Genomic DNA, 26,928 nt, shown 5'->3' with positions numbered 1-26,928 from the left:
TGTTACAGTACTATCATTGTTTGTATTTCTTACACTTTGAGACTACCCAGTAACCAAAGTTTTCTAGGCCATGGACAGATAAATGAAAACATAAAATGCAAAATAATAATAAGCAATGATAATTAAATGGAATATAATAAACCCAGGATAAAAACAGTAGCAAGGTATAGAAACAATACTGGTCATCATAAAAACAAAGTAAAACTAGCACCCAATCCTGGATTACTCCTGATGACCAGATGGCAAACTGAGCCATGAAGCTCAGGTTTGGCTGATATCCCATCTGTACTTTTTGGTGGAAAGTATGGGTCTGACCAAAGTTCCCAGTTACAGTACATTATATGGTCTCCATGGGGCTGCTCTTGAACAGCATTCAGAATCTGTAGCTAGTGTGATATGGCAGTACTCTTGTCATACTATTGTATGGCAACATCCTATGGAGCCTGGGATTTGCAGTTTGGGATAGGGCATTTAAAATTCTCTGCCAGTGACCCCTAGTGACTCACCAAACTACAAACCCCAGCATTCTATAGGATTAATCTATGGCAATTAAAGTAGGATTATAGTACCATAACTGTGAAAAGGTAACTTTGGGGGCCCCATTGTTTTTTGCACAATGGACAGATAAGACTGTCTCCTTAAAATTAAAAGGCATGATTTCTCTTTCACTCTGTTAATGGCATGGCAACATCCTTAATTGCCAGAATGTTAGGGAGCAGAAATAGTCTACATAAGGAGGATGCGGATGGAAAAATAATCTAATACCTCCCCCACTTCTCATTCCTCTAGTCTTCACATTTGCTGGGCTTTTAGCTAGGGTAGCTATAACAACAGTAAGAAAAGAGTTTCGATCATGTGGTGCTAAAATATTGATCATGGCAAAGAGCACAAATGGTTGATTCATTCCTCTCTCCCTCTGATCTGCTTGGGTGTGTAATATTTCTTAAACTATCACAAACTGTTGAACCATGTCATTCCCATCTTAGAAGAAAGAGGAGGAAAATCAATCTTTAAAAAAATATGCTGAGTGTTATGGATGATCTACATAGTGGACTCTATAAAATACAGTGACACGCTTCCAATACTGCTGGAAACAGAACAGCTCCATTGTACTAGAAAAACGTGGCAGATCCTGGCTGTGTTTCAATACGTTTCCTTTAGATTTTACACTCTTGCTTGTTACAAGTGCTTTTGATAGAATGCAGAGCACATATGAATGAAAGCAACAAAAGGGACATGATGTTTTAAAAAACGGTTCTCTCCTCCTAAACAGCAATGTCTCAGACACATTCTCTTAATTTAAGTTTTTCAGTGACACAGGAATTCTTGCCTTTGATTATAATTTATCAATAACCCTCTCTTCTCCTCTCTAACATACTAAGATGGGATTTGGATGAAATGGCTTTTAAAGACTCTTCTCTCATTGATTGTAGTAATACATGGAGTGCCAAACTGATTTAGCCAGTAGAACTGCTGGGGATTATTTTAATGGTCCTGTTACAATAGTCAAGTATCTTTGATCATAGATCCTGAACTGTTCTGGAAGGAGGAAGCCATTTGGGGAATCATGGCTTACCTGCCCTCTACTCCTCTGTGGAATATGCTATTAAGGATCAATCTAAACGATAATGGAAATGCACATTCCCTATCAGTTTACCCATTCCTCTCTCTTTATCTCAGAGGTGTGTGCCTCAGCAATCAGAATTGTGAACGTAAGCTCCTGTTTACTTTGCAGTCACAAAACAAAACATGCTAAATGCAAGATATGTAGATAAGAGGTAAATGAGTAGATAAGAGGACGTAATGTTCTATGACAAACTTTCAGTACTGGGGGCAGAGGGTTTTTTTTAAAAAAAAACTTGCTAAACATATTGTTTAGAGATGGAGCTACCCACTCAGGTTTGGATGAAAAGAAGGAAAATACATCCAGGTTTGTGATAGCATATCCCACAGTCAGGACTCAATTTGGAGGCTAGGAACCATTTTTGTGAGGCTGAATGTCCCCTAGAAATCTGATGCAAGAATGAGGAATCTATAGTTGATTCTCCACGTTTGCGGCTTTGATTTTTGTGGATTTGTTATTCACTGATTTTATTAATATGCTTTCTCTATGAATCTCTAGGTCCTCCAGGGTGGCTCCATTAATAGTCAACCTCTGCCAGAAGTCATGCTGGAGGACCTAGAGATTCCTAGAGAGAACACTTCTCTAGGCATTTATAGGTCCTCCAGCGCAATTTCATGGTCAGCCTATAGCAGATCTTGGCCACAGAATTGCCCTGGAGGACCTAGAGATTCATAGAGAGATGTTCTCTCAGGTTTTTAAAAAAGTGTTTTTTATTTGCAGGTTTTCCACTTTCTTAAAAAAAAATCTAAATTTGCAAATGCTTTAAAACATTGTTATTATGTTTACACTAGTCATTTATAGTTGGTTTCCTAGAAGCCAAGAATGTCATAAAAATATGCACACATTTCCCAGGTTCTCCAATCTGTTTTTTTCTACTTAGTACTAGAGAGCCTTTTCCCACAACTGAATACAAAAACAGCTCTTATTTCCAGCCACAGCTCAGCTAAGAGCTCCTTCCCTGTTCAGTATTACCTTTCTCCAATAGAAAGGAATCTTAAAAGATGTGGAGCTGAAAGGAGGGAGCCAGAAATGTAGCACTGAATAAGGTCTAGGACTGGGGGATTAGAATCATGCATGCACTTTTTCCTTATATCTCCATCAGTAAAAAAAAGATGAAAGACTCTCTCTTTCTTTTAAGGTGGATTCATAGGATCAAAAGGCAGGCATCATTTATTTTCGTTTTTGCAGATTCTGCAAACACAAAGGGAACCAACTGCATGAGTCACTCAGCAGCTTGCCTGAAATAAATTAGTCACATTAGCAATTCATCTGTCAGGGAAAACATTGTTTTAGCCTTCCCCAAACAGGTGCCCCCAAAGCATATCAGTCTGCAACAACCATCATCCCCATATAGCTGAGCATAATGGGAGATATAGTCCAATACATCTGAATACATCTGAATACATCTGAGGCATACAATTGGGGAAGCCTGCCATTAGTGTCTTTGCATGGCAGTTCTCCATAGAAGCAGAAGTAGAACTTTTTCATCTTACAAACCAATTGCAAAAATGCTTTTAAAAACTGAAGTGTTTGCAAGATTAAATATACAGCCATCAGTGTAGTTTCAGAAAAGGGCTTTTGAACCACAGCATTGTTCTCTCCTGGCCTGCAGCTAATGAATTAGCTCAGTCTTTAGTAGCTACCACATTTTTCCTCGTCCAAGAGTGGTAGAAAGGCTGGGAGGGATGCCAATATGCATTACCCTTTGTCCCTTTAACAACATGCATTTGCCAACAAAAGAAAACACAAAGAAACCAAAAATACATTAAAGAAACAGGAGAAGCAAGTTGTACTCAGGTCCAAATAAACCATAAAGCTGAGCAAACTACAGAGTTGTTTTTGTCATATCTTTCAGATTGTTTCTGATTTATGGTGACTTTAAGGCAACCCTAGGGCCTAATACCCTAAAACAGTGATGGCGAACCTATGGCACGCGTGCCAGAGGTGGCACTCAGAGCCCTCTCTGTGGGCACACATGCTGTCACCCTAGCACAGCGTTTGCCAGAGTCTCTTACTAGAAAGCCAGAGGGACGTGGCACTTTGCGATAAATAAATGGGGTCTGGGTTGCAGTTTGGGCACTCGGCCTATAAAAGGTTCACCATCAATGCCCTAAAAGCACCAGATCTCATCTGATCTTAGAAGCTAAATAGGGTCAGCCCTGGTTAGTACTGTACTTGGTTTGGGAGACTGCCAATGAATGCCAAGTACTGTAGGCTATATATTGCAGGAAGAAATTGGCAAAACCACCTTTGAGTATGCCTTGCTTAAGAAAACCATAAGTCATGGGGTTACCATAAGTCAGCAGATGACTTGAAGGCACCCACCCACCTACCCACCCACCCCACACACAACATGAACCTATTATGAGGGTTTCTTGGCAAGATTTGCTCAAAGAGGAACGCCTTTGCTTTCCTCTGAGGCTGAGTGTGACCTGTCTAATGTTACCCAGTGGGTTTCCATGGCTGAGTGGGGATTCGAATCCTTGCCTCCAGAGTTCAGCACTCAAACCACTCCACCTTGCTGGCTCCACAAAATACCAGAGTAGTTTTTTGCAAAATAGAAACTACCTGCCTTGTCCACTTTTCCTCCTAGGAAACCTAAACAGGGAAGAGCATCACCATCCTTCCCCCAAAACAGTGGTGCTAATTATAATATTAATAATAATAATCCGCTTTTTCACAGAGGAATCAAAGCGGATTACAACAGTAAAAGAATAAAACACCGTACAGTTAATAATTACAGTTAAAAAGAACAATCCCATATCCCATCCACCCCCAAGTATAAAAAACCCTTAGCAGATAAGAAGGTCCTCTGGGTCACCACAGACAATTTAGTCTTCTTAAGCTGTAGCAGGTTCTTCCCAGAGGACCGAAGTGTGCAAGGTGGATTAGGTGGAAGAAGGTGCTCCCGCAAGTAATCTGGACCCAAGCCATGTAGAGCTTTAAAGGTTATAACCAACACCTTGTACCTTGCCCGGAAACTAATAGGCAGCCAGTGGAGAGATTTCAAAACGGGTGTATTGTGGGCAATTCTGGATGTGCCCGCCACCAACCTGGCTACCATATTTTATACCACTTGAAGTTTCCAAACTTGGCACAAGTGTAGCCCCATGTAGAGCGTGTCTCAGAAGTCAAGCCGAGAAGTTACCAGTGCATGTATTACTGTTTCAAGGTCTCCCAGCTCCAGGAAGGAGTGCAGCTGGCATATTAGCTGACGCATATCTCAGTCAGGAGTGGGTATCTTGTGCTCCTCCAGATTAGTACAGGGATATCTGGTTAATCTAAATAAATTCAAGTCTCCAAGGCCAGATGGACTACAGTAGGACCTTGTGATCCACAGGCTTGCTATCCACAGATTTGATCATTTACAGATGGCCAGCCCATTGTTCCCAATGGCAGTGTGTGCACATGGCTGCGTGCTGCCACTAGGGACAACAGGACTTGAGGTTCCATTTTTTTTTTATCCATGGGCGGAGGGATCCAGAATGGATCCCCCACAGATATAAACATCCAGCTGTACATCCAAGGGTGTTAAAAGAACTGGCAGAAGTAATCTCGGAGCCACTGTTAATATCTTTGAAAATTCCTGGAGAACAGGAGATATCCCAGCATACAGGATGAGGGCAAATGTTGTCCCCATCCTCAAAAAGGGGGAAAAAGCAGACTCAAAGAATTATCATCTGGTTGGCCTGCCATCTATACGAGGAGAGAGTCTAGAACAAATCATTAAACAAAGAGTCTGTAAGAATTAAGAAAGGAATGCCATAATCGCAAAAAGTCAACATGAGTTTCCCCAAAACAAGTCAAGCTAGACTAATCTTATCTTATTTGTTGATACAATTACCAACTTGGTAGATAAAGGGAATGCTGTGGATGTAGCATATATTGATTTCAGTAAGGCCCTGAACAAGGTCCCCCATGATATTCTAGCAAACAAGCTATTAAAATGTGGGCTAGACAATGTGACTGTTAGGTGGATTTATAATTGCTTGATTGCCAAATCCAAATTGTGCTCACAAATGGCTCATCTTCTTCCTAAAGAAAAGTGACCAGTCACGTGCCAAAGGGTTCTGACCTGGGACCAGGCTATTCAATATATTTATCAGTTATCTGGATGAAGGAATAGAGGGCATGCTTATCAAATCTGCAGATGACAGCAAACTAGGAGGAGTAACTGATACCCAGAGAAGCGGATCAAAATTCAAAACAATCTTAATAGAATAGAAAGCTGGGCCAAAACTAACAAAATGAATTTCAACAGGGAGAAAGGTATAATACTATTATGTTTAGATACAAAAAATGAAATGAACAGATATAAACTGGGTGACACCTGAATTAACAACAGTACATGTGAAACAGATTTAGGAGTCCTAGTAGACCACAAACTGAACATGATTCAAGAGTGTGATGCAGAAGTTTAAAAAGCCAATGGGATTCTAGGCTGCATCAACAGACATATAGTGTCTAGATCAAGGGAAGTAATAGTACTATCTATTCTGCTTTGATCGGGCTTCACCTGGAATACAACATCCAGTTCTGGACATCACAATTCAAAATGGATGTTAACAAGTTGGAGTGCATCCAGAGGAGGGTGACCAAAATGGTGAAAGTTCTGGAAACCATGGCCTATGAGGAGTGACTGAGGGAGCTGAACATGTTTAGCCTAGAGAAGAGAAGGTTAAGAGGTGATGTGATAGCCCTGTTTAAATATTTGAAGAGATGTCATACCAATGATGGAGCAAACTTGTTTTCTGCTGCTCCATAGAACAGGACCCGGAGCAATGGATGCAAGATACAGTAAAAGAGGTTCCACATAAATATTAGGAAGAACTTTCTGACAGCTGTTCGATAGTGAAATATGCTGCCTTGAAATGTGGTAGAGTCTCCTTCTTTGCACGTCTTTAAACAGAGGCTGGGTGGCCACCTGTCAGGGGTACTTTGATTATGTATTCCTGCATGGCAGGGGATTGAACTTGATGGCCCTTGCGGTCTCTTCCAACTCTGTGATTCTGTTATTCTATTTTGTTCATCTGCATCTCTCACCATCCATCACCAATGGCTATCCTTACTATGGCTGCTGGGACTTGCAATTTAGCATCATCTAGGCAATATGTTACCCACCCCTGTAGTAGAGCCTTCTTCATCACAAGTTAGGCAACTGCATCCTGTGCTGGAGGAGACCTTGGCTCCTAGGATACCTAAAGCACAGTTTCTCCCTTGTCAACCTCTCCAATAGCTGAGTATGTCTGAAGAGGCATGCCACGTAGTTCCATATGGTCTAGAGATATGCTTGAATGTATCTTCAAGTATGTTAGCTTTTATCTTGTGGAATGGCCTTCCATCTGAGAATAGAAATCCACTGACACATACTATCTAGTGGGTCTTTGTTGATTACTTTTCTTTTTATATAACCATTCCCTGATCTATATATTCCGGTTACTGTTTTACTAATAAAACATATCCAGGGATAGCAGTGTTGCCCATACAGCAAAGCACAACAACATCTAAAATCCATAAAACAGCAACAACATTGGTTCCACTGAAAACCAGTGTAGTATAGTAATTTGACTGTTGGTCTAGGACTCTGGGAGAGCAGGATTCAAATATACACTCAGCCATGGAAATCCACTGGGTGATTTAGACACTTAGCCTAAGAGGAATGTAACAACAAACTTCCTCTGACTGTTCCCCCCCCCCCTTCAACTGGGGGGCACCTAACAAGAAGGAGGGGGAGGAGGTGCTGAAAATAATTGATGTAAAAGCTGCTTATAAATTACAAAAATGCATAAATAAATAGGTATCTGTCTATCATAAAACTGAGGTGCATTTATTACATTTATGCCCTGCATTTTCACCAAACAGCTTGAGTGCAGTGTATCATCACACCAGTTCTGAAAATTACATCGGGATGAAAATATTGTTCAATGATCTGAACTTAGGCATCTCTGGTCTAGGTGTGCACTTGGAATATACACCAGGACAGGCAGCAGAGAGCAGAACTGCTGCATTTAAGCTTGCCAATGTTGTGTACAAATGAAGCTAGAGAGAAGACTGAGTTCATAGGACATTGATGTGGAATGATTAGTCTAAGGCCCCATACATTTAATCCAGCTCTGGATGGCTTGGGGGTTTCGCCTCAACTTAGGGTGTGCATGTGTATTTACTAGTACAAATTAAAGATATTTCTGCCCCCCCCTCCCCCCAAGTATAGTCTCAGAGATTAGCATCTGGCACAAATGTTAATCACTATGGCAAAGCTGATTTCTTCCTTAGGAAGATCAAGACAAACAGAATAATCTTTCCTCGAAATAATTCCAACTCAGGAAAACTCATTTTAGCTTTCATTCCAGTTGATCTGTGTACCAGCACATAGGGAACTGACCTGAGACCTTCTCCTTCAGGAGAATACTGCCTACAATACTCCAGAGTGAAAGAATCAGTGGCTTCTGGATTGCTGCTTCTCCATCGAATGATGGCTGTATCCCAACAGACAGTGCATTCCTCTGCCTTTAAGACTGGTGTTGGGGGAGCTGCAAATACAATGGCACATTAGCTACACCATGAAGAAAATGATAAAAGAAAATGTTAATGTCTTTAGTATATACATGCTGGAATGAATGAAAATATCTACCGGTATGTGATAATAACAAGATAATGACTGTGCAGCACTAGCCTGAGATAATGCTGCTTCCAGACCTTTTAGTGTGCACTGGCATGGGCCATTACAACAATTGTACAGGGCATCCATACATCCTTATCAATAGCCTTTTAGTTAGAAACCAATGTTTTTTCTTCTTTTCCCTTGTTTTTTTTCTTGTGTCCCTTCAAGTCATTTCTTACTGTTATGGTGACCCTAAGGCAAACCTATCACTGGGCTTTCTTGCCAAGATTTTTTCAGAGGAGGTTTGCCTTTGCCTTCCCCTGAGGTTGACTGAGTGTGATTTGCCAGGGTCACCCAGTGGGTTTTCAAGGCTGAGTGGGAATTTGAATCCTGGTCTCCCAGAGTCCTTGAGCAAGTCACACTATCTCAGTCTCAGAGGAAGACAAGAGCAACCTCCCTCGGAACAAGAAAATTTCATGATAGGATCACAATCCTATGTGTCAATGATTTTGGGAGAGGATGGGAGAGGATGAGGTGGGTAAAATGGGACAAAGTGGGCATGACCAAAACATAGAATCACAGAGTTGGAAGAGACTCAAGGGCCTTCCAGTCCAACCCCTGCCATGCAGGAACTCTCAATCAAAACAGAAGCAGGTGAATCTCTTTTTTTAAAAAAATCTGTCAACTTGTCAATCTCTAGTGGACCAGATGGGCCTGTAGGCTTCAGGTTCACCAGCATTCATGTAATTATTGTAGGGATAAAAGAAAACTTTGGGAAAAATGCTTTTTGGACAACTCCCATAATCCCCCAGCCAGTCAGGCCCCCAGCCATACCAAGTAGCATATTATGTCCTCTAGTAACCATGTTGACTGAGGGAATCTAGCCGCTGTATTACAAAAAGTAACTTTTCTAGGCTCCGAAAAGAACCAAACTTGTTTGTCCTTACATTGCTCCCTTCCTTAAAGAAGGTCTTTAGGATGGCAGATGGCCAGACAAGACATGGAGACATAATCTTATATAACCGAATTAGCTGTGGCATTTGTATTCCAAGCTACAAAGATTCACAAGCAGAATTGGGAAGGGTAACTGGTTTTACTTTTGTCCTTGTTTAATTTTTAATAATGAAAAATAGAAGTATTGTTAGTGCACTGTCTTGGATTCTTCCTTCCTTTGTTGCAGGGAATCAAATATTTGTTTCTGGAAGGTTTATGGTGTGTTAATAAATTTGAAGTGAATTGAAAATCCATACAGGTGCAACAAATGTGTTTACAGAAGAGTTTGTGTCTCTTCATATCTACTTTGAATATTACTGTGATGCACTTGAGATGTGTTTCTTTTTTTAAAAGGACTCAGGGGTTGTTTGTTTTTATTCCTTTGTATTGTTTTCTTTTATGTTCCATTCTTACACTTTGGACAGCTCTAAAGTTTGGACTAAAGCAGGAGGAGATTCACCACTCCACTGACACTATTACTGACGCTATATGTCTCCACTGTTCCAGTGTTTTATTCCAATCCATCAAAACCAGCTCATTCAATATTCTATTTGCCTAACAGGGTTAGCATGGAAATGTAAAAGTCAAACCAATTGTGGAATGGACCAGCAGATGACTTTGCCATTTGTTCAGCTGTAATGTGCATTGGAATCACTGCACTATTCATACATTCATGTTCATATATGCAATATCATTTGATGACTGGACTTGATGACATATACACAATCATTGCACAAACTGCAATTTGATGTTGTGTGCCTTCTAGTCATTCCTGACTCATGGCAACTTTTAGGCGAACTCTTCACAGGGTATTCTTAGCAAGATTTGTTCAGAGGGGGTTTAACCTTGCTTTCCTCTGAGGTAGAGAGTATGTGACTTGCCCAGGGTCACCCAGTGGGATTCTACGGCTGAGCTGGGATTTGAACCCTGGTCTCCGGAGTTGTAGTACAATGCTCAAACCGCTACAACACTGGCAGTGCTACTTAGCAATAAATTGTTGGGGATTAGCAGGCTCACAGTGGTAAGTCCTGACCATTAAAGTACACACTTCCACATGACCACTTGTATAACCCTTGTGGTCTCTTCCAACTCTATGATTCTATGAACCCCTATTCACATTATTGATGACTGTGACTTTCTGTAAAGCCCCTCAGTGAGATGTAAAAATCCTCTCTTTGTTTTTACTCATATTGGAACTATGCAGACCATCTACATAAAATATATGCAGAAATGCTCAAGGGCACATACTGTTACCACAAACTTACATATCCCCCCGAAGGGGTAGTCTGCAGCCACCCTTTTCATGCCAGATCAGGGCCACAGCAACCTCACGCTGCAGCTCCAATCTGGCCTTTTGAGGGCACCATAGATGCGGAGGCACAGTTTTATATGGCACTCCTTTGGTGCTGCGTTATCTGGACGCAGTGCTGGTGGCGCGCCATGATGTTGCATACCATGTGGAATGGTGTGCAGCATTAGGATGCCCTGGGAGGTGGAATCAGGCATGCGTTGTGAAGACACTATGCCTCAACTCTGTCCTCATGTCAGCATTTCAGGCCAGTCTGTAAAAGGCCTATGTGTGTTCAGTGCATAATTGGGGATGGTGTGAAAGGTGCTGAAATTATGGCTTCCACATACAAATGAGCATATGCAACAGGCAGATGAAAAAGACAGACAGAACTTTGAAATCGCCCATTCTTACAGAAAAGGAAAAACCTGTCAGTGAAGTTCCACATCCCAATGCCTTAGATGTACAAGCATATGTGAAACAACTCTACAAGCAATTCATAATGCTATCCAGTTCTTGGACAACATGAATGCAACCATAATGCATAAGCTAATGGAATTAATTGCCTCCGTTCCTTTTATTATATCTCTTTTGCACATCCACCCACAGTGTAAAAAGCGGAGGAGGAGGGAATGCTTCCATAAGTCCAAGCTGCTTACCAGTTCTAAATGTGGATTTATGACTAGGAAAGCTACATCCTGTGTAGTTCACAGCCATAACCCACACACTGTAGCTGTGACCAGGTTCCAAGTCTTCCAAAATGCAGTTGCTCTCCTTTACGGTAACACGATATTCTTCAACCAAACCTAGAACAAGCAAAAACAAGGCACACATGAAAGACATAATGAGAAATGCTTCAAAACAATTTTTTCTTTACATTTTACTTCAGTTCTATTGTCATTTAATTATGGATGAATGACAAATTTTGCATTTCTGCTGTGTGTTTCCCTGAGCACTCTTGGGAAGAATATAAATCAAAGATAAACAAAATAACAGCTTTTACAATAATAATCATGGAAACCAGTTGAATAATGTGCCATCTCTAACCAATAAACAGCAAGCCAGAAAAGGTCGAATCGACAGTCTAATTTCTTTCTACAAGCTTTCAAAAAAAAAGTTTAAAAATACGTAGCTGAAAAATATAAAATATTTAAACACAATTAGTGTTTGGGGGGGGGGGAGTTGGAGAAGTAAGGAGAGCTAGAGCATGGAAAAGTATTTAGAGCTTAGAAAAGTTACTTTGGGGGGCTATAACTCCTAGAATTCCCCAGTAGTGGCCAGCCTGGTTGAGGGACTATGGAAGTTGTAGTCCAAAGAGCAACATTTCCAAGCTCTGTCATTATTACACCAGTTAAATCTTTTTTCATAACATATTTTCCAGATGCCTGTGTACTAAAGGAAATGGGAATCTTTACAACAGGACCCAAATATTTGAATGTATATGGAGGAGGTGGTGGATATGGGAGTGGACTTTGTCCCCTAGGAAGCTGCCTATGTCAGCCAGTACATAATTCAGAAAGCATGGAAGAAGTGGTCACATTGCCATTTATCCAATCACCACCTAATCTCATTTACTGTGCTGAGGCAAATTTGCTGGAACTAAGTTTAGAAGTGAAACAGTAGAAGATGGATTTTATTATGTGGGCAGACCCTGTCACTAATATGATAATGTCCTCTCTATAGGCTGCACACATTTTCTCATTTTCAGCAAGCCATTTAGAGGAAATGAACAGATCTTACAACTGTGAAGATAGAGAAATATGGAACTGTCTTATACTGACATGGATCACTGAACAGAGCTTTGAAAATATACATTTTATGGCTTCTAATTTCCAGAATCCTTCACCCAATGGCCATTTTGGCTGTGGGATTCTAGAAGATGTAGTTTAAAAAGAAAGATTCTCAAGCTCTGCTATGCGTCCCTCTAGCTCAGTGCTATCTACACTGGCTACAGATGACTCTACAGGATTTCACACTAAGGACTTTCTTTGTCCTCTTTGAAACCAGATTGTGACATAGTCATGTTAGTTTCTAGAAAAATATAATTAAAAAGCACCTATGAGAAATGCAGGCACAGATAGATTGCATCAGTGTTTTTTAAAAAAAAGTTGAAATCCTTTGTGGCAACTAAGGAGGATGATTAAGACAATGAGCAGGGCATGATGCACTCTGAGACATTTGACTAAAATAATAAAATATTTATTTATGTAAGTAGTGGTTAGTGGCCCCAATATCAGTGGGACAGAAGGTTTGCTCTGGGTTTTAGACCATACTTCCAAAAATCCCTGTTTATGGAGATGAACCCTTTCTGCTCACACTGAATAGCTCCTTTAAAATTTGGACTACAGGCTAGTTTCACCACCCACACTGATGCAGAAATTACTAGCTGCCATTAAATGTTGTGCCAATCATTACAGGAACTGGAGTACAAACAGGAATCGATTACAGAATGTTATGTGGATTTTTTGTATGAAAGAAAAAATCCTCCCATCTGAATTGCTACATAATTGCCGTATTTAATATAGTTATGTTTTATTATCAGAAAATACACTCCCTTTCATTTCGTATGGTTTTCCTATACAGTATTTCATTTAAAAACATTTTATGAATGTGCAACCCATGTGGCACTCTCTGCCATCTGTTCCTGCACTCTCAATCACCCTGCCTCTGGCTCAGAGGCCAAATCATTCACACACCGCTTTGTTCTTTGCTGCCTGGATATTCCTCCATACAATAAACCTGAAAGAAATCAATGACATCGTCTTCATTCACAGTCCAGTACACTGTGATCGATGTGCTTGTAGCTGAGTTTGGATCTTGAGGCTGTAATTTTGGTGTCTGCGGGACTGGAAGAAAAGACAAACCATTATTCATACGTTGTTACTCTCGAGCATAGCTTGTACCGGCATGCAAGTTATCCTTGAAGCCATCATCTAATATTTCACTGATTCCATGGCCAGTAGTGAACTGTACACAAACTGGCCACTGTTCTAATCAAATTTGCAAACTCTGCTTTCTGAAAGTGTTTTCACAGTCAAAGACTCACATCATAAGCATAACTACAAACAACAATACATTAATAAAATCCCAGCACTCACCCCTCTGACAGACTAAACACTGAAACTTTCAGATCAAGGAATATGCTGTAAATATATGTATTGATTATAAAGTATACCTAAATATGTGACTGCACAATAATCAAAGCAATTTATAGACACTTCAAAAATGACTTGCAGTTGATGTCACCAAAAAGACAAACAACACACAATATGGCTATGCACTTACATACATAGGACAATTGATTCCATACCCATTAAATGTAATTATGCATAGAGTCCAGATATGATATATAAAAAGCTCAGAAGGCAATAATTACATAAATTATACAAACTATTCAAGATGAGGACAGAATTGAAGACGTCCATTCCTGGAATATTAAAGTGATGACAAAGTGCCAGGAAGATCAAATTCTGCTATTAACCCAGTCTACTCCAGAAATTCCACTGTCACTGTTGCTCCAGAGAGCCTCACTGGCCATAAATAAACAGGCTCCAAATACCTGGTGCTGAAGGATCCTCTGGGCAAAGTACTGTGAGTGAAGCTACCTGGGAGATTGCTTGTATTAGTAACACAGGCTATCTCCAAATCATTCCATTCTGAAATAATTTTCATAACAAAACAGGTGTGTAGCTCCAGTCCAAACAATGAATGTGTTCTGTCTCCTGGACCCATGGCTCATTTCCCCTCTTCTCCCATTCAGAATCAAAATGACCAGTTTAAGAATAGTTTTTAAAATGGTTAAGTGAAACATGTAGTTTGACTTTCATACCATATGTACACTTCAAACATCAGTTTGCCCTCCATCAGTCTTAAATCCAACATACATCTTCACCTGCAACATGAATAGGGCAAAATGGGGTGGGGGAAAGTATGTGGAAGCCCATGCAAACCTCATCGTCAACATCACAGCCCATCTTGTTGCCCTGGAGATCTCTGACCATTTAGCCAGAAATCTGAAAATAAACTGGCATTACAAGCAACTTCAGTTGAATTTAAATAGTTCCCAAGATCAGGGACCCTGATGAGACAGAAAAAGATCCTGAGAGCTTTGTAGGTGCATCCTGTCAAAGTTTTTTAAAGAGCTTCACACTAAATCTCCACAGCAACTAAACATGTAGGAACACTGGGATTCAGCAGTGGGATTTGCATGCATGCTCACATCTCCTTCTGTTCCTGGCCTACTTGTGCTGAAAGCAAGCACTTGCATAGACCCAAAGGATCCTAGGAACTGTAATGCAGGACTAATCTTCACTCCTTAAATAATGCAGTTTGACATTTCATTTTAACTGCCATGGCTCCATCCTATGGAATCTTTGGATTTGTAGTTTGTTGCAGCACCAGAGTTACTTCTCTGAGAGAGAAGGCTAAATATCTCACAAAACTATAAATCCCAGAATTTCATAGCATCAAGTCATGGCAGTTAAAGTGGTGTCAAACTGCCTTATTTGTGCTGTACAGCTTAGGCCCCAGCGAGAGTACTGAAAATTCTTGCTCCGCAGTGGGGGTGCATAGGTATGATTTCTAGACTCCATTCCTCACTGCTGAGAACTTTGGCACCACAAACAGGAGCTCCACACAAAAGCTTTATGGGATGTGAGAGCATCAGTATGTGATCAATAGTTAGGCATGTTAACAATGAGGACTAACGAGAAGTGAATTACTTGAAAGGATGAACAACAAAACAGCACATCTCAGGGTTAAATTATTTGGTAAAGCAACAACAAAATCTTCCCCTTTTCAGATCCAACTTGTCTGAATTTCTATTTGATGTATTATGATCCACTTAGAAAATCTCTCTTTCTCACCCCACCTCTTTTCATTTAATTTCTGAAGCAATTGTGAATTCCTGTGGCACAAAGAAAGCAAATGCTGACACAGGCACATTTCTTGTGGTTAAGGAAAAGAGCTGCCTGTCATTCAAAATATTCTTCCTCCCCTTCATCAAACACAAATTAGACTATTTCTTTACTGAGAATGGAAACACAGTAATTGTTTCAGGAAGTATAAAACCCTGTTCGTTCTCAAACGATAATGGAATGGAAGCACCACAAGATGACAAACAAGGAATTTTTGATTTGATCTCCTATTGTAACTTTAAAGACTTAATAGTAGAGAGGGAGAAAACCAGTCAGATCCACAGTATTTCCAACAAAAGTCCCCTCTTGGAATTGCTAGGCATTGAGCTTCCAATAAGAATTCTTCCCACTCTCAGATGAAATTTTCTGCATTGCTACCTGTCTCTGTCGTTGGGATGAGGCTGGATATAAATTTCAACTGATAAATAAATAGCAATAGCAATAACAAGTACATTTCTATACTGTTTATCAGTGAACTAAGCATTTCCTAAGTGGTTTACAATGTGTAAGCTAATTGCCCTCAACAAGCTGGGTACTAATTTAGTGACCTACGGAAGGATGCAAGGCTGAGTGGACCTTGCAGCCCTTGGGATCGAATTCACAACCTTGTGGCTGTGAATGGCTGCAGCACCAACATTTAATCACTGTGACAGCAGGGCTCCTTACAAGCATATGACAATTGATTCCACACTCACTAAATGTAATCATGCATAAAATCAAAATATGACATACAAAAAGCTTAGAAGATGATCATTATATAAATAATACAAACTACTCAGACAGGATGAGGACAGAACTTAGAAGTCAGTGTGGGGCTGCAGGCTTCCCAGGCCTCTGGAGGCCTGAGAAGCCAGTGGCCCAGAGCGCACGCGCCGGCTTCTAAAGGGCCTCAGAAGGCCCCTTAGAAACTGGCGCAGGGCTGTAGGCTTCCCAGGCCTCTGGAGGCCTGAGAAGCCGGCAGCCCAGAGAGCCCATGCCAGCTTCTAAGGAGCCTTCGGAGGCCCCTTAGAACCTGGCGTGGGGCTGCAGGCTTCCCAGGCCTCCGGAGGCCTGAGAAGTTGGTGGCCCAGAGCATGCGTGCCGGCTTCTAAAGGACCTCCGAAGGCCCCTTAGAAGCCAGCGTGGGGCTGCAGGCTCCCTAGGCCTCCAGAGGCCTGAGAAGCCGGCGGCCACAGAGCACGCACCCAGCTTACAAGATGGCTCCCAACTTTTGACCCAATTTTAGATGGTCAAAAAGTCATCTTGTGCGCCGGAAAATACGGTAATACGTTGTTGCTATTGTTAATTGCCATCAAGTTGAATTTCACTCATGATGATCGTATGCATGAGGGACCTCCAAGTCACCCTTTATGAACATCTCTGCTCATGTCTGGCAAATTCAGGCCTGTGACATCCTTGATTGAGGCAGCTGCCACACTGCACAAATAAGGCAGTTTGACACCACTTTAACTTCCATGCCTCAGTACTATGGAATTCTGGGATTTACAGTTTGGTGGAAAACCAGAGCTCTCCAACAGTGAAGGCCAACTTTCTCACAAAACTACAGAGCTCAGATTTTTGTAGAACTGAGTCATGACAGTTAAAGTGGAGTCAACCTTTTATTTCTGCAGTGTGGCAGCAGTCCTTGTTAACATAATAAGATACTCTTTATAGATTACTTAACATAATGCCCACTCCCAACCTACAGGTGAATTCCCTTTTTAGTATGAACAAGAAGCATTAGTTGCTGCTTTCTCCCCCATAATTCAAACACTTTGGCACAATCAGGCATCACTTCAAACTGAGCTGATTACCAATTCTATGCACCAGCTCACAACACCAATTTTCTTTCCCAAGCACATTTCTTTTTTAGGTTCTGATACATTTTCAAGCCCAGCACCAAACTGTTCACAAAGATTCTTACCAGGCATGTGTTTTAAGGTCTGGTCACCATTTGCTGTACCACTTGCATAATGTTCAAATTGTGAAAATGATTCTGGTACCTTTTCCAAAGTCAGAATATTCTCCACAGCAGAAAGCAATCTATGGGAAGCAAAACATATACAACTATTTGAAAGCATTCTAGTAGTATCTTCTTGTCAAGGTCAGTCCTGCAAAACAATCGGTCCTGCAAAACAATCTGTTGTATCCTATATTAGGCCTGAAAAAATTGTGAAGTCACGATCTGAAAAACAGACTTACTAACTTGTATAACAGCTCATCAGAAATAACATTTTTGTTATTATTACTTGCCTGGGAAGAAAGAATAAATGGTGATGTCCATCAGCTTGTGGCACAGAAGGAAAGGAACAAAAGCATATGTAACAGGCTCTCTGGCCCCGTCTCCTATTCTTGGATAGAGGAGGGGACCCACCCAAATCTGTCTAGAGACCACCATACACTAATTCACCCCACATGACTCAGCAAGCTAGTGGGAGTCAGTGGTATCACTGGTGTGTGTTTGTGTGTGTGTGTGTGTGTGTGTGTGTGTGTGTGTGTGCAATCCACATCAGGTGACACCCTAAGGGGTGTGTGTGACATCGCTGATTCTCAAATACCTACCTTTTGGCAGAAATGGGCTGTGACATTCACCTGCTTCTCTTTAAAATGCTTTAAGAGATGGTGGGAGTGGGGTGAAGCTCAGTGGGAGGAGAAAGGTGAGGTCCCAGAATTTTTCAAAATTAAAACTTCAAATTTCAAAATGTTAATTTTTTTGAAATTTTAAAAAAATATTCTTTTAAACTTTTCATTAAAAACATCACATTTTAACCAAATCTTCACTATGTATATGTAAATACATTTAGGCTGTATGTATGATATTGTAATTTGAAGGCATAATTTTAATTTTGCTAGTTGTTTATGTCACAGCTATTAGTATGTGGCATACGAGAATTAGGATTTATGAGTATCATTAGTGCAAAAAGCATTCCTAAGGATTCTGTATGGGGTGAAATGGGGGGAGGTCAATGGGTTGGGTGACACCATGAGTTACTGCACTGGGTGACACCAACGCTAGGGATGCCACTGGTGGGAGTTACTCTGAGATTTAACTTGCACTTTTTTAAAAATCTCTGACTCAGAAGAGACTTTACCTCCACCTCTTATGGGCGATGAGAATCCAATACACATGCATGCATGTATAAGCTAAGCAAAGGCACATAAAGAAAGCATGGAAAAAGCTTTATTCTATGCCAGTAACATTACATTAGCGAAAGGGTATCTTATACATGAAAGCACCTTCCATCAGGTGTTACTTAGGAGTAGTCACAAAGTTACAAAACAGTCTAGGTTGCAATCAGCCAAGATTAAAAGAAACATAAGTCTCAATGTGACTAACTTGAACATTCCTATGATGATACATATGGTGTTCTGGGCAGCACCTCTCCATCCATCCCAAAGTCTCTGTTGGTCAATCTCTGTTATACCTTAAAACCATCATATCATTAACTTTTTGTATACCTAGAGGAGAGACTATACCCCATAGCTGTGTTGCCCAGATAATGGGAGAGGCCATTATCACAGCATCTTCCCAGAAACAGGAATCGGAAAACTTCAAGGAGAACTATATATTAGGAATCCTCATGCATGGCAACTTAGGTGTAACATCAAACCAATGCTTCCCTTCATCCCAACTGCCACATCCCTGGTCATGAAGAGACAGAAGAGGCAGGCACATGGCTAGGCCCAGAAGCAGATGAAAAGCCATCTCTGCTGGAAGTGCAAAAATGCTCTGCACTGAAAGGGTTAATGCCTCAATGTGGGCAGTAGTAATAGAGTTGGATAGTTTGAATGATCAATAGCAATCTCCCTCACTATCTACCTATCCTGACCCTTCCATGATGTAAACTGATACTCTTAGGGATGTTTACACTCCTCTTTACAGCCATTTTAGAGATGAAGGTAGATTAGAATAGCTCCCTCAGTAACTTTCCTATCTTAGAAACACTTTAGTTGGTTCTCAAGCCATTGGTGTCTTTGCTCCTTAGTCAGAATCTTTGACCATTGCACAGCACTAATTCTAATAATCTGAACTGCCACTGCTGTGGCCTTTGAGGGAGAGAGGAATCCATATACTGTATGTTGGACTTAATCCTCCCTCCCACTGCCATTCCCTTTTCCTTGTGTTTCCTGTCTTCTATAGATTGTAAGCCTGAGTGCAGGGAAATGTCAACAATTTGGCATGTTGAATGGTGATGGTTTGGATATTATGACAAACCATGAATGGACTTCACAAATGATTGGCTGAGTTCTTTCTGTGATAAGCAACTTTGCAATGACGGAGATCTATCTAACAACCATGGCAGAAAATTGTGATGATGTACATGGGACACTGCACAAGATGTTCCCTTGCATAATGGGGACTTCCATCTCACAATGGGACAACACAAAAGGTGGGGATTGGCCAGGCACAGGGCACCTATGATTTTCCATCATCCTCTTTTCTGGATTACTGGTGCCCTAGTGGCTCTCCTGGGAATACAGCCATTGCATAAGGCCACAGTTCCAAGCTGCACAGACATTAATTGGTGTAAAGGTAAAGGTATTCCTCATTGACAAGGTTGTCAAGTGATGTCCAATCATAAGGGGTAGTGCTCATCTCTGTTACTATGCCAAAGAGCCAACATTGTCAGAGACTATTCTGTGATCATGTGGCCAGCATGATTGCACAGAACACTGTTTACCTTCCTACCGGAGTGGTACCTATTTATCTACTTGCATTTGCATACTTTCAAACTGCTAGGTTGGCAGAAACTGGGACTAGTGATGGGAGCTCACCCCATCATGCCACACCCATGCCTTGAACTGCCAATTTGCCAATCTTTCAATCAACAGAGTCAATGTCCTAACCACCTGAGCACCACATCCCATTATTAATTGGTGTACACCATCATAAATTCCCAATAGGATGACAGCCAACTGTTTGGCTTTGCAAACCATCAATAAGGTGTTACATGAGAGCCTTCTGAATATCATCAAAGGATATCTGAAATAATTTTATGCTCTCCCCTTTTAGCTAATCCCTTGAAGAAATTGTCAGATTATTTGTCAGTCGTTCAATCATTCTTCTCAAGAATGTGGTAACACTTCACAGAAGGGCTGGCTCTGAGACTTTAAGCCATACAGTTTTAGACATGGTGGGGAAACCTTGTCCCTCAAGATGTTTTGGACTACAGTTCCCCAGTCCCTTCACTTTAGTCACATTGGCTAGAGCTTCTGGCAGTTGAAGTCCAACAACAACTGGAGGTCAAAAGTTCCCAACCCGATTTAAAAGAAAGACAAAATCTCTAGAGTAATATCTGGAAACCCCAGATGGAAAGGGTATTAGACATATCTGCCCAGTTGTGAAGCAAAAGGACATTTGGGGCTTATGTTTAAAGTGAAAAACAAGAATTCAAATGGATGAACAATATCCTCTGAAGTATTTTTACATGTGATAGAAAATGAACTATAGTTGAGGAAGCTGATTGATTCCAAAGATATAATGTAAAACAGCTGGTGATGAGGCGTTAACAACCACAAAAAGAGATGATGGAAAAATGAAAGCAAAATGGATTAGAAGTAATTAGCTTTTGTTTGCAGAGCTCATTACAGAGAGAGAAAATAATACATTTTAAACTCTGAGACAGAACAAGTATCCAAGGATGTAAAAGAGACATTTATGTAAAAGAATGATGCATCATTTTTAGAATATATTTATATATAAGCAGATGAACTATTATTTAAATGGGATGATCATAGACTTCATTTTATAAAAAACAACAATCCACACAAATGGGACTTTCAGCAAAATGTTGTAGTATATCCACCTCAACAGAAACACCTCTGCTCCAAGTTCCTGCCAGTCACACTTTCTTCCAAAAAACCACTAGGCAGCCTTCCCAACTCTGTCATCCTCCCCAGCCATGGATGATGGGAGTTGTAATCCATGGCATCCCAGCCACAACTTGTGTGTCTGAAAATGATGGGACTCACAGTACAGCACACTCCATTGGGAATGGCTCTGTAAACTACAAGGCACTCAGGTAGGTAAGCTCAGAACCTTCCTCTCTGCCCTGGATCCCTTTGCACTCCACAATTATAACACTATGATACTACTTGACTAGGGTTAGAATCATAGAATTGTAGAGTTGGAAGAGACCACAAGGACCATCCAGTCCAACCCCCGGCCATGCAGGAACTCTCAATCAAAGCATCCCCAACAGATGGCTGTCCAGCCTCTGTTTAAAAACCTCTAAGGAAGGAGATTCCACTTCACTCTGAGGGAGTTTGTTCCATTGTCGAACAGCCCTTACTGTCAGGAAGTTCCTCCTAATGTTGAGGTGGAATCTCTTTTCCTGTAGCTTACATCCATTGTTCCAGGTCATGTTCTCTGGAGCAGCAGAAAACAAGCTTGCTCCCTCCTCAATATGACATCCCTTCAAATATTTAAACAAGGCTATCCTATTGCCTCTTAACCTTCTCTTCTCCAGGCTAAACATCCCCAGCTCCCTGAGTCTTTCCTCATAGGGCATGGTTTCTAGACCCTTCATTTTAGTCACCCTCCTTTGGACATGCTCCAGTTTCTCAACATCCTTTTTAAATTGTGGTGCCCAGAACTGGACACAATACTCCAGGTGGGGCCTGACCAAAGCAGAATAGAGTGGCACTATTACTTCCCTTGATCTAGACACTATACTTTTATTGATGCAACGTAAAATTGTATTGGCCTTTTTAGATGCCGCATCACACTGTTGACTCATGTTCAGCTTGTGGTCTACTTGGACTCCCAGATCCCTTTCACATGTTGTTTCATTCAGCCAGGTGTCCCTCATCCTATATCTGTGCAGTTCATCCCCCCCCCCCCCCCCCCCCCCCCCCCCCCTCTCTCTGTGTTGAAATTCATTTTGTTGGCTTTGGCCCAGCTTTCTAGTCTATTCAGGTCATTTTGAATTTTGATCCTGTCCTCTGGGGTATTTGCTACTTCTCCTAATTTGGTGTCATCAGCAAATGTGATAAGTGTTCACCCAATTCTGTCCTCCAAGTCATTGATAAAGATGTTGAATAGCACTGGCCCCAGGACAGAGCCCTGTGGGACCCCACTGGTCACTTCTCTACAAGATGAAAAGCACCCTTTGGGTTCAGCTAGTCAACCAATTACAAATTCATGTAACAGTTACGTTGTCTATCCCACATCCTACAAGCTTGTTTGCAAGAATGTCATGGGGAACCTTACTGAAATCAAGATATACTATATCCATAGCATTCCTTTCATCTACCAAGCTGGTAGTTTATAAAAAAGAGAGAGAGAGAGAGAGAGATTAGATTTGTCTGGTATGACTTGTTTCTCTGAAACCCATCAGGGACGTAGCTAGGATTTTAGTAAAGGGTGGTGGGGGGGTCCAGAGTAAGTGCCATCATTATAATGGGGCTTGGGTGTGGCGGCACAGCAGCACACACCATTCATTTTTCTAATGGAAGGGGGGGTCCGGACCCCAAGAACCCCCCCCCCCCCCCCCCCCGGCTACATCCCTGAACCCATGTTGACTTTTTGTGATTATGGAATTGCCTTCTAGATGTTCACAGACTCTCTGTTCCTGGATCTCAGAGGCCTAACTCCTTCCTCCCATGTCTCAGGTTAAGTGAAGGAGTGTGGAAGTAAGAGCTCTACCCAGAAAATAAAATACCTTTTAAAACTGTGTGCTGCTGGAAGCTGTATTGATGCGTTGATTCTTCCGAGCTCCCTGGTTACTTTTTCATCTCCTTCTCTCAAAATTTTCAAACTATGGCTAGCACCATGGCCCAGCAGAAGGGAATTGTTGGCACAGATAAATACTGAGCTGCCCCCAAAATTGCTGAATATGGTACTACCAGATTTCTGATTTTTGTGGCCCCTCTCCTGGTGCCCTTTCACACTGCACAGTTATAGTGCTATGATTTAACTTTAGCTGCCATGTTAAATCCCTATATGGCTTAGGCCCAGTCTATCTGCAAAACCATATTTCCTCATATGAACCTGTAAGAATGCTAAGATCTTCAAGAGAAAGCTTTCTCTTCGTCCCACCACAATCACAGGCCTGTTTGGTGAAGAAATGAGAGAGAGAGAGAGAGAGAGAGAGAGAGAGAGAGAGAGCTTATTAAGCAAGCTTTTGATATGTAATTGAGCCAGGGGAGGCTTTTTTATTTAAAAAATTGGGGTGGGTGTTTTATTTCTTAAAAACTTTTTATGTTTTTAAATAATGTTTGCATTGTGACTGTTTTAATTGTTTATAAAATTGCATTGGTAGAATTTAATTGATTTCCTTCTGTTAATCTGGAATCTTTTTATTCCTTCTTTTAATTGTTTGTATTGTGACTGTTTTAATTGTCTTAATTATTTCTAAAATTGCATTGCTTGATTTTAACTGATTTCCTTCTGTGAGATGCCTTGTGTGCCACTTGATGAGAAAAGTGGCATATTAAATAAATAAATAAATAAATAAATCTTTCCATCCTAGGGAATCCTGGGATTTGCAGATTAAGTAGGTTAGTTAGAATTCTCTAACAAAAGCCCTAGTGCCTCACTACAAACCTCAAACTAAAATCCTCAGGATGTCATAGGATGTTGCCACTGCAATTAAAATAGAATCATAGTGCTATAACTGTGTAGTGTGAAAGGGTCTTCCCACTGACACTCAACACTCCACATCTTTTTGAAGGCCAGAAGATATGCCCAGTTTTTCTTTGATTATGAGGTGATGGGGATTGAGGGGGGGGGGGTTCCTTTTGAAATTCATAGACTTATCTATGTCTTCGTCCTGGGGTAGACCACATATATGTTGAAACCACTATCTACACAAATTTACTTTTTTTGGACTACAATTCAAAGAACACTTGCCCATGCTGACCATGGGGACTGTAGTCCAAATAGGTAACTTCTCCTGGTTTTGCTTATTTGTAGGTAGCCCCTTTTTTTCTAAATTCACAGATGTTTAAGCAAGTCTGATTTCTGTTTAGTTTCCGGGGCCAAACATATCACTTTGAGGTCCTTTTCATGGCATACAAAGATGTGCGTCATATCACAGATCCAAAGGTTGGGAAAGTGACTTTTGGGGACTACAGCTTCTATAATCCTTCAGCAAACAAGCTTTCCCAAACTCTGCATATTCCACATGCACTGGTGTTTTGTTTTTTTTTTAAAGAAAAAAGGGTTATGCAACCTAGAATTCATTCATATTTTCCACATTACACATTACATCTGTCCCTAATGTGTGTACCTTATTGTTGCTATTCATTATGTAAGCCAGAAAGCAGTTTCCTTTATTTCCTATATGTTTCATTGGCAAAATAATACCAGTAACTGTAATTAGTTAGCAATGAGTAATTCCACATGTTACTTTTCTGGGACATACTAACAGTAATAAACAATGACTGGGTGAGTGAATATAGTACAGTGGGCCCTTGTTATCCGCTGGGGTTTGGTTCCAGGAACCCCCGTGAATAGCAAAATCCGTGGATGCTCAAGTCCCATTAAATATAATGGCATATCAAAATGGTGCCCCTTATATCAAATGGGAAAATCAAGATTTAATACTCGGAATTTATACTTTTTTGGATATTTTCAAGCCGTGGATGCTTGAATCAGGTATAAAAAATCTGTGGATAAGGAGAGCCAACTGTAACAAGTAACTAATTCCTTCAAAAAGGTAACATTCCAAGGTCTGTACAAAGTCTATATGTAACATCTTTTGCAGACATTATATGGAATTTGATGCATGGACTGTGTCACAAGCACAATGCTAACAGATTAGCTAACAGACATGGCACCACTCACTCCACTCAAAAAAAATGGCCTCTATACTCTGGGATACATGTTGAAAGGGCTTTGAAAATGATATAATAAAAGTATTACCGCCTATGGTGGTGCACACAAATCTGGGGAATATTTGGCCTTCCAGATATTTTGTACTACAGCTCTCATACTCCTTCTCCATTGGCTATGGTGTCTTAGGCTTCTGGGAGATGGAATTCCAAACATAGAGCATCAACATTTTCCTGCTTCTGGTACAGGCATTCCTTCTCTCCAGTTTCTCTGCTATATCTGGTCTTTGCAGTGTTTAAAAAGGTTTGCTAAACAGCAGCAATATAGTTAGTATACACATCATGGACTATGCTATGTTATTCAGAATCACTTTCAACTCTCTGGAAAAGCTATTGTTTATATTCTTGCTGGTGATCCTTCCTAGAGCTAGATAAAGTGGTGCCTGGGTTGGTATTAATTTTGTCCTTAGGAAGAGTCCTTCTAAAATGAATCCCAGGTGACATTCAGCTTCAATATAATCTTTCTGGTGGAGGAGATGAAAATAACAGGACAAACTCAAATTTCATTGGGGCTAAAGCCTTCACTTACATACCAAAGTCTAAATATATTTCTGCCTAACACACTGATGCTCATTAACATTTCAGCTAATAGGGAAATTAAATCAGTAAAACATGAACTCTCGCAAAACAGTGGCATATTACAGAATACAACTGCAATTTTTAAATGGTTTTGTGCAGCCATGATATTGAAGAAGAGCTATATAGATCCTCTTGCAAGAGAGAGGGAAAATTTAATAATGCCATATGTATTAGTATTTAAATTGCGAATAACAAAATGCATGCAAAATATTCCAAACAATTTGCAGCAACATTATCAAGCACACCATTACCTCCTTAATATCTATGCATTTCTGAAATAAGGTGTTTATTGTAGCAGCATGCTTCCAATGGAGCTTGAAAATATTATAGCATTCAAACATGCTGATCCTAATACACACCACAGCGCACCAAGGCTTTTCTATACCTTTTGTTTATTTCTTCTGATGACTGAGGGGGGGAAGGGAGGGAAGGAATGGATTAATTCATATTACAAAACATGCCAGACATCACATCTATAATATTTTATTACCTGACTATCCCCACCCAGGCCAAATTACTGTACCAGTAGCAGCAGACAAAACTTTCCAAATTTCACAGAAAAATCACTTACACAAATTGGATTTACCCCTCCCTTGTCTTCTTCAGAATAGTACCATGTGTAAAACAAAACAACAACAACAGAGCCTTGTGAAGATTGATTTTTGGACTATTACTCCCATTATCCCTAGCTAGTATGGCAGTTGTGGACTCCCAAAGTGAAATTTTCCTGTCTGTGAAAAATAAACCTTTTGGCATTCTCCCCTCCAAACTCTTCTAGTGTCCTTTGCACATTATCAGGAGCAGCTGAAATTTCCCAGGTACCTTCAAGCACTTGAAATCCCACCTACAAATGCCACAGCCTGACTGCAGTTCCCACCGTGCTCCTTAAAGTTTTATTGAAAAATTACATGTATACACAATGACAACCAGACCATCCAGTGCCAATGTTCAAGGGGCCTTAGGCAAGATGTGTCTCTAGTTCTCCTGTTCTTAAATCCATTGGCACCCAGTGGTTTCCATTTCATTGATCCAGTGAATTTGCTCCAAGTTTGGGTCTGATCTTTAAATGAGCTGTTCAAGCTACTGGAAATGTTTTAGGGAGAAGGTTCAG

General features: G+C 40.7%; 1 protein-coding gene across 1 annotated transcript in view; it reads right to left on the bottom strand.

Annotated features, from left to right (window-relative positions):
- The window catches only part of CMYA5 (cardiomyopathy associated 5), an 89,375-nt gene that overhangs the window by 24,701 nt on the left and 37,746 nt on the right, over positions 1-26,928 (bottom strand). The window contains 5 exon segments of the mRNA XM_042452169.1: positions 8,007-8,154; positions 11,166-11,312; positions 13,203-13,352; positions 17,326-17,444; positions 26,203-26,225. Of these exon segments, the coding sequence (XP_042308103.1) occupies positions 8,007-8,154; positions 11,166-11,312; positions 13,203-13,352; positions 17,326-17,444; positions 26,203-26,225 (587 nt within the window).

The sequence above is a fragment of the Sceloporus undulatus genome, chromosome 2, assembly GCF_019175285.1.
Source record: "Sceloporus undulatus isolate JIND9_A2432 ecotype Alabama chromosome 2, SceUnd_v1.1, whole genome shotgun sequence".
Lineage (NCBI taxonomy): Eukaryota > Metazoa > Chordata > Lepidosauria > Squamata > Phrynosomatidae > Sceloporus > Sceloporus undulatus.
This window is presented reverse-complemented; position numbering and strand designations above follow the sequence as displayed.